Source organism: Lepidochelys olivacea (genome assembly GCF_965140295.1).
Source record: "Lepidochelys olivacea isolate rLepOli2 genome assembly, chromosome: 14".
NCBI classification, from domain to species: domain Eukaryota; kingdom Metazoa; phylum Chordata; order Testudines; family Cheloniidae; genus Lepidochelys; species Lepidochelys olivacea.
Window position 1 is genome coordinate 35,321,354 of NC_140424.1, and position 9,296 is coordinate 35,330,649.

The 9,296-nt window shown below is 48.6% G+C and overlaps 1 protein-coding gene across 1 annotated transcript; it reads right to left on the bottom strand.

Annotated features, from left to right (window-relative positions):
- Positions 1-7,861: 7,861 nt before the first annotated feature.
- Positions 7,862-8,830, bottom strand: LOC311530596 (olfactory receptor 10A7-like; the record flags this gene model as incomplete). The annotated part of the gene is made up of 1 exon (XM_084647413.1): positions 7,862-8,830. One exon carries the CDS (start codon positions 8,828-8,830, stop codon positions 7,862-7,864), a length of 969 nt encoding a protein of 322 aa, XP_084503539.1.
- Between the last annotated feature and the right edge of the window lie 466 nt (positions 8,831-9,296).

Sequence of the window (9,296 nt, forward strand, 5' to 3'; positions counted from 1 at the left end):
CATGGCAGTCCTGGTAGCAACTGCAAACATTGTGAGGCACTGCTATTGCACTAAACCAGTGGTTTTCAGCCTGTGGTCCACAGACCCCTTTGGGGTCCGTAGTCTGCATAAGATTTCCACAGGGGTGCATACCTTCCTTGGAAATTTTTTAGGAGTCTGCAATGAATAAAGGTTGAAAGCCACTTCACTATAACCAAAGTATGGGGAGGAACACTGCGGAATCACAGAACAACCGTGCAGCTAAGGGGAAAGCTCGTGCCCTTCCATACCATTGCGTTCAGCAAAACTCAAACTTCAGGTAAGGTAGAAGCCCAAGTCACCTTAACTCTGCCCTCAGTGCGTGCTGCTCCTCCCCCATGACCATAATACACACGCTGCCTCTCTGCCTTGTCACGGCAATGGACGGGTATATCTACAGCTGCCTGGCCCTCAGTACTGAGCCAGGCCCTGTAAAATGTAACCAGACTTTTACAACTATGATGCTTCTCGGGGTGCCCAGGGCTGGGAGTCACCTTGTTACCCCCTGCCTCCAGCACGAGGGAGTCCTGCCTGTGCTGGCTGAGTGAGAGCTCCGGACACAACTGGCGGCTCAGATGCTCTCCTTTGGTCTCCACCAGCCCTGCAGCCTCACAATCGATGCACCCCACCTCCTGAGTTCCTTCAAAGTGTCCCCTTCTGGCATCCACCCCAATCGCTGGGTTCCTTAGTTTCACCTTACCGCCCCCGGTCCTCTGTCACACAGCACTTGAGTTCAGTCACAGTAAAACAAAAGGGAATTTATTTGAGAAAGAACAGAGATTCACACAGAAACAAGTGTGAGTGACAGAAGCAAATGGCTACATACAAAACAAAATCATAAAGCACAAACTAGGGCCTAAGCTTACTCATGGTCACCTTTCCTATCTAATAAAGTAGATTCTCACCCCAAAGTTCAGTCTGTCACAGGGATTGCAGGCCCCACGGAGCTAGGACCTGGTCTTTCATAAAGTACCCCTGCTCGGCCAGGTACCTCCTCAGTGAACGAGTGCAGTCTTTCTCCTGTCATGTACAGAATCAGTCTTTTGTCTTTATTCCCAGACAGGGCCGTCCCCTCCCTGTCATTTCGTCTTTTTTGCTTCCACGGGGTTTTGATGTTTATAGTGTCTTTGGCTTTCCGTTGATTGTTCTGGGTTGGTAGACAATTGAGCGAAACGTTACATAATAGATGAGCCAGGGAGGGATGACAACTCCCTTCCAGTTAAATGGGCCATCACCAAGACACGATTCCCTGCTGACTAACTCTTACTCCAAGACCATAAGGGCAAAACTTTTAGTATAGCTACATTATTCCCTATATGTACACCTCGCAATAATTGAGTATCGGTACATTACAAGCTTTCAGTAGACACCTTGGATGCTACCCTTTATGGATAAACACGTTGAAAAAGATGTATTAGTTGTAGTGAGTTTGTCAGTTCTGAGACAGGAGTTGCTTGTAAACAGCAAACTCTTTGCCAGTTGGCACCAAGGGGCCCCTGTGTCACAACAATCCCTTCGCTGTTACATGCATGATACCAACTAACCCTATACTTTCCCTACCCATCATTAAAGCCGCAGACCACTCTCACATCCTATCTCACTGCTGTCAATACCCGTTCCAATACAGAATCGTTTAGGTCAGTGGTTTTCAAGCTTTTTTTCATTTGCGGACCTCTAAAATATTTTGAATGGAGGTGCAAACCCGTTTGGAAACCTTAGACATAGTGTGCGGATCCCAGGTTGAAAACCACTGATTTAGGTTGTGTCAATAGCAGGGCACTGAGGTCATCTTGCCCCGGGCAGTGAGGACCTCTCAAGGTTCCTTCCCACCCTGCATTTCTATGATTCACACAGGAACTTAGAGTGGAGCAACTCCTAGCTTGTCAGCGGCAAGGACATCCTTGGGGTTCACAATGGATGAGATAGGTACTCAGGCTCCCTGGACAATGAATGGGGAGCGACAGGACTAAGACTGGGAGTCACAAAAGCCAGCGTGCTCTGCAGGCAGGCGCCTAAGGTAGTTCCTGGGAGATGCTAAGAGGAGTGTGTCCCAAACCTGCCCCCTCAAAAAGTTCAGCGCCTAAATCCTGGCTGGAGGGAGGTGCATACTTCTGACTGGGGCTCTCAGCCCCTCTTTTTGAATCAGACACAGCTGCCCCATAACTCTGAGCCTCAGGGGTTACAGCACTCCCCAAGGACATGGGAGACCCTGGATCCAGTCCCCCTGCTCTAAAGGCATGTTCATTATTGAAAGTCAATCAATTATGACCCTACTTGGAGTGTAGCTTTTAGAAGGAGGCTCCAGCCTTCCTGTAAAGTCTCCAGATGATGGCAACTCCACCACATCCCTTGGTAAATGGTTCAGAGTTGCTCCAAGACAGAGGTAGGCAACGTGTCCGTACACGGAGACAAGTATCTGTAGTAAAAATTGTAATGTCCATGGCAATTGGAATCTGGGTTGAATGACTGAAAGACATAATCCTTCCTGCAATGTCTGTCACTAAGTCCAGTAATTTTGTCAAGTGTCCATTGCACAACATGGTGGTGCTGACCTGTGCTCCAAGAACGATTTGGGGATCTGGAAAACCAACTTTACAGTGAAAGACTCAAGAACCTCAAACTATGTTACTGAACAGGGAGACGGTGAGCAAAGCTTCCGTTGATGGTTGCCAGGGACTCTTTAGTCTCCTAGACAAAGGCGAAATGAGAGCCAATGGCTGGCAGCAGAAGGGAGACAAATTTGGGTGAGAAAGAAGGGGCACATTTTTAACAGTGAGGGCAATTGGCCATTGGAACAGTTTGTCCAGGGCTGTGGTGGATTCTGGGTCATTTGCAGTCTTTAAATCAGGGCTGGATGCCTCCTTCTAAAAGATCCTCTCTAGCTCCGGGACAAGCCAGGGGTGTTGCCAGGGGTGGGCTCGGGCTAGAGGGGGTTCACCCCCTGCCAGATCTGAGGGAGCCTCCCGCTTGGTGAGAGCCCGCTGGCTGCCCAGCAGGAGGACGTGCAGGGAGAGTCCCCGTGGCCCGGTGTGGTGCTGCAGGCAGAGTCCATCCTGAGCGTGCCCAGCGTGCCAGGCCTGTCCCTGGTGTGGGGAGTAAGATGGAGGGAGGGGAGGGGGAAGGGGCTGCAGGGGAGGGAGGGAGACAGACACAGCCAGCTGCTGCCATCGGCACTGCCACACGGCTGCCTGTGCTCCCAGCCCCCCACCGCCCTTCCCTTTCCCCTCCAAACCCCCATCATAGACCCCCCAATTAATCCCTTCCCACAGTGCCCCTCAACCCTCTCCCATAGCCCCCCAACCAACCCTCTGCCACAGACCCCCCCAATACCCTCCTGCAGTTCCCAGCCAACACCCCCACCACAGACCCCCATATAACCCCCAACCCTCCCCACAGCTCCTGTTTAAATCCATCCAACCCCTTTTACCCCATCCCCAAATAAACACATCCACCCACCCCCGGAGAAACCCAAACCCCACAAAACCTCCTTCTGCCACATCCCCCACCCACCACACTACACCAACCCCCTTCTCCCCACATATATCCACCTCATGGCACACCCCTCCAACTACACACCCCCAGAAAACATCACCCTGACAGCACCCCCTCACCCCACCCAGACCTCCCCCCGCCGCTGCTCGTCCTCCCCCCCCAGCCCCATTGCCTAATAAACCCACCTCTGAAAACCATCCCTACGCCCCCATCCCCCACCATCCTCAAACCACTTCCTTCCCCACACCTCCCTCTGTCTTTACCCCAGCCCCTCCTGCCACCGCTCCAGCACCCCGACTCCCCCCAGGGCCCTTTTTCGGCCCCCAACACCCAGGTCCATCTACCCTACCCATCAGCCCGAATGCCCCCAGCTCCTGGCTACACCAACCCCCTTCTCCCTTCTTCAGTCGCTCCGGTCCCCTGGGGCTCATCCCGGAACCCCCCACAGGCCCCTCACCGCTTTACCCTGGCACCAGCATCCTACCTTCACCGTATGTGGGGCTGGGGACCTTTTTCCCCCTCCTTAGCCCTCCCCTTCCTTGTCCCCTTGGGGTGGTCAGAGGTCTGAGCCCCACTCATTGGAATGAGCCACCCAGCAAATCTAAGAGTGGGGAGAGCCAACAGACCAGAGTAGGGAGGCGGGCCCAGCCCCACAGGATGCTGCTGTGGGGTGAGCGTGGGGCAGGCTGGCTCTCCAACCTCCCTCCCCTCCTTGCTGGGGCCTCATCTCCGCACCAGGCTGGGATAGAGACAGCGACCCCGACACCAGAGAGTGGGGCCTGACCATTTCCCTGAGCTCCCCCAAAGGGTATCTTCACCAGCCCCCTAGGGCGATGGGCCTGAGGGGGGAATCGCTGGCTGGAAAGCTCCAGCCTCTGCTATGCGGGAGATGTGACTAAAATGATCAGAATGGATTTTTTTAACCTTAAAATCTATGTATCTAGGAGCTCCTCTCCCCCAGGGACAGCGGGTTAATGGGGAAGTGAGAGTCTTGCAGCGTGGAGGGTAGGTGTGTGCACATGGGCGGGGCGGGGATTGTGAGTCTGGGCCCCTCTCTCTTTCCTCAGCTGAGTAGAAAGGAGCACAGTACAAACCACCTCCAAAGATTTTGACAGAAAACTGAAAACAAAGGAACATTTTTTTTCAGAAAGAGAGAGAGAGAGAGAGAGAGGGAAAAAAGGGTGGGTGAGGTGTTACCTTTGATTGGTCCAACTTCTGTTGGTGAGAGAGACAAGCTTTCATGCTTACACAGAGCTCTTCAGCCTAGGAAATGTACTCGGTGTCACAGCTAAGTACAAGGTGGAACAGATAGTTTATCATAAATAGTTCAAACACATTTCAGGGGACCATTCAAGTTGAAATGTCCCATTTAGTCGGGGATTGGTCCTGCTTGGAGCAGGGGGTTGGACTAGATGACCTCCTGAGGTCCCTTCCAACCCTGATATTCTATGATTCTATGATTAACACCTGTCAGGGTTCCTTCCCCACTCTGAACTCTGGGGTACAGATGTGGGGACCTATGTGCAAGACCCCCTAAGCTTATTTTTACTAGCTTAGATTAAAACTTTCCCAAGGCACAAATTCCACCTTGTCCTTGAACAGTATGCTGCCACCACCAAGTGATTTAGACAAAGAATCAGGGAAAGGACTACTTGGAGTTCCTGTTCCCCCAAAATATCCCCCCCAAGCCCTTACACCCCCTTTCCTGAGGAGGCTTGAGAACAATATCCTAACCAATTGGTACAAAGTGAACACAGACCCAAATCCCTGGATCTTTGGACACTGAAAAAAAAATCAATCAGTTCTTAAAAGAAGATTTTTAAAAAAAAAAAAAAAAGATAAAAGTCCCCTCTGTAAAATCAGGTTGGAAGATAACTTTACAGGGCAACAAAAGATGAACAAAACACAGAGGAACCCACTCTAGCCTTACTTTCAAAGTTACAACAAAGCAGGGATAAACCTCCCTCCAGCAAAGGGAAAATTCACAAGTTGGGAGACTGGCTCAGAATGGTTTGGAGGACATGGATTGAAGTCTGGTCCCTCTTAGTCCTAAGAGCAAAGGAACACAGAAACAAAGAACTGAAAACAAAGCCTCCCCCCCAGCCCCAGATTTGAAACTATCTTTTGTCCCCATTGGTTCCTTTGGTCAGGTGCCAACCAGGTTCCTCCTTACCTGTAATTTTAGGCTACCCTTATGGTTATGACACACACACCCCCAGTCATGGGAGGGAGGGTGGGAAATGCAGCTGTGTGTGTGGGGGGGAGCGGGGGTTAGTTGGTTACAGTTTGTTGTAATAAGCCATAAATCTAGTGTCTCTATTCGGTTCATGATTTTTAGTGTCTTGCAAAGTTATGAATTTAATTTTCCAGGCTCATCTTTTGACAGGGTTGTGCAGATTTCTTTTGAGAATGAGGACTGAGAGGTCAGATGTAGAGTGATTGCTTTGTGAAAAGTATCATTAAACAATTACAATCCACACTCGATGGGGATCACATTCTGAAAGAAATCTTTCCTGAACCCCCACTTCTGGCTTTCAGACAACCCTCCATCCTTTCCAACCTCACCATCAGAAGCAAGTTCCCCACAGATCAGGACACACCAACTCAAAGCCGCATCAGACCCTGCCAGAACAACAGATGCAAAAGCAGCAGACATATCTCCTCTGCTACAATGAGCAATACTTCCCCCAACACGCCTTTCAAGATCCATGGGTCCTATCTGTGCCTATCATGACATGTGCTGTACCTCATCCAGTGAATCAAATGCCCAGACAACAGCTATGTGGGTGAAACCAGACAATCACTATGCTCTCAAATTTCAGAGTAACAGCCGTGTTAGTCTGTATTCGCAAAAAGAAAAGGAGTACTTGTGGCACCTTAGAGACTAACCAATTTATTTGAGCATGAGCTTTCGTGAGCTACAGCTCACTTCATCGGATGCATACCGTGGAAACTGCAGCAGACTTTATATACACACAGAGATCATAAAACAATACCTCCTCCCACCTCACTGTCCTGCTGGTAATAGCTTATCTAAAGTGATCATCAAGTTGGGCCATTTCCAGCACAAATCCAGGTTTTCTTACAATGTGTAGAGAGTTGTCACTTTGGATGGGCTATTACCAGCAGGAGAGTGAGTTTGTGTGTGGGGGGGTGGAGGGTGAGAAAACCTGGATTTGTGCTGGAAATGGCCCAACTTAATGATCACTTTAGATAAGCTATTATCAGCAGGACAGTGGGGTGGGAGGAGGTATTGTTTTATGATCTCTGTGTGTATATAAAGTCTGCTGCAGATAGATAGATAGATTTTAAGTGATTATAAGAAGCAGGCATAGAGATCAGAGTTGGTTACATAAGAAATACAAATAAATTTGCAGTCTAAATTCTACAAATGAAGCAACATTTGAATCAAACAGTTTCTCACCCTAATAAATGTTACAGGCAGCTCACAGTTCTCTATACACAGGCTGGAATCCTTTCCCAGCAGGGGACCAATTTTCCCCAGTTCAAAGTCTTTGTCTTCCAGAGGATCTTCCAGGTGTTAAGATGGTGGAGGAGAGAGGCCAAGTGGTGATGTCATTGACCCTCCTTATACTTTCTCTCCAGGTGCTAGAAAGATCCTTGCTGTGAGGTGGGGTCGGGCAGTACCCACTGTGTACCTGCCCTCTGAGGATTCTCTGGGAGAGTGGATTCTTCTTGATGGGCCATCAACGCCTGTCTGGCCAGCGATGGGTGCCCCTTTGTTGTTACTGAAAGGCCAGCTGTGCCCATCTCACAATCCCACTATATTTCAGTAACACATTTAGCAATTCTTCATAACATCACATACAATGATAGTACCCACAATTCAACAGGATAGTAATGTTCAGCAGATCCAGACTTCTCAAATGATCCCTCCCAAGGCACACTTTGTACCAAACACAGCATCCTCCTATCCCAGTGGTGAATAGGGGGGTCCAGGGTACTATTTTGAGGTACAGAGGGTCACAGCTTGTCTTTGTAATATTCTGGGACCAACACAGCCACAACAGTGCATGACTTTTTTTTATTTTTTTTTTACAGTTTCCATCTGAAGATTTTCAGATGTCAGTTGCCAAAAAGCATTTTTTTTTCATTTTTCAGGTTTCAGTTATTTTGATGAAAAGTCAAAATCTTCTCTCCCCTCCTCCCCCTGCAACATTCCAACTATCTGTATCACTCTTAAATTTATATATATATATATATGTGGGTGTGGGTGTGTGTGTGCACAAGCACACACATCTCTTGTATACTGCATTTCTGTATCAGGGCCCACTTAGACCCTCCTTCTTTCACAGTAGAAAGCAGATTGATTGATCCTCATTTCATTCAACTAGTCTGACTTCTTTGTGAGGGCCAGACATTTCCTGACAGCTTTTCTCAGGGCCTCCTTGACTTCTCTGTTTCTCAGGCTGTAGATGAGGGGATTGGCCAGGGGAGTCAGGACTGTGTAGCAGACAGAGAACCCTTTGTTCAGGGCTCTCAGGTTGCTGGATTTCGGTAGCAAGTAGACAATCATTATGGTCCCATAGAAAAATGTTACCACGATGAGGTGAGAGAAGCAAGTGGAAAAGGCCTTTTGCCTCCCGGTGGTGGAAGGGATTCTCAGGATGGTGCTTACGATACAAACATAGGATGTCAAGGTTAATAGAAATGGGGTAACTGCATCTGGGAAGGAAAATATGTAAAGAACCAGCATAATCTGGCTGGTGTCGCTGCAGGAGAGCTTTAGCATTGGGGTGAGATCACAAAAAAAACTGTCCATTACACTGGGGCCACAGAAAATTAATTGTGACATAAAACGCATCATTATTGTACAAGGTAGAGATCCACTTATCCAACACCCAGCCGCTAGCTGGAGGCACAACTTGCCATTCATACAGGTTCCATAGTGCAGTGGTTTGCATATGGCTAAATACCGATCATAAGACATCACTGCCAGGAGAGAACACTCTGTAGTTGTTAGAAAACAAAAGAAAAAAAACTGTGTCATGCAGCCCCCCACAGAAATGGTTCTGTCCCCAGTCAGGAGACTGGCCAGCATCCTGGGCAGGAGGGCAGAAGTGTAGCAGATCTCCAGGCAGGACAAGTTCCCCAGGAAGAAGTACATGGGGGTGTGAAGGTGCTGATCAGCCACAACTAGCGCAATGATAAGGAAGTTCCCTGCCATGGTCCCAATATAGATCACTAGGAAAACCAGAAAGAGAAAGATCTGCAGTTCAGGGAGATCCCCAAACCCCAGGAGGATGAATTCTGTCACATCTGTTTCATTTTCCGCATCTCCTTTCTCCATGAGCTGCATCCTGTGATCGTGAAAAGTAATGAACATCAAAAGATTTGGCTGGACTATGAAATTAGATAGATTTCCATGTTTTGATCCCCTAAGAGTTCCCACTGCAAACTGAGAGCTGGGTTTATATTCTCTCACAACAGAGAAACTTCTTCACTTCAGAGAGATTCCCCCACACCCCAAAGAGCTGTCACCCTGTTAACTTGCCCCTCTTCTGCCCCATACCCCAACTTTTTTCATTAATTGATTCTTAGATTTAAGACTAAAAGGGACCATTTGGGGATGGAGGTTGACACAACTGATTAAAAGAGTTTTAAACTAGAAACTTGGGGGAGATGCTCATGTAATATCCACGCCTGATTCTAAGATTGAGAGGGTGGAAAATCAAGTCAGAAAGGATACAGCAATGGAGAAAGGAGCCACAGTGGGTCGGAGAATGGACATTAAGAGGAAGGATAGTGCTGATACCAGTCAGATA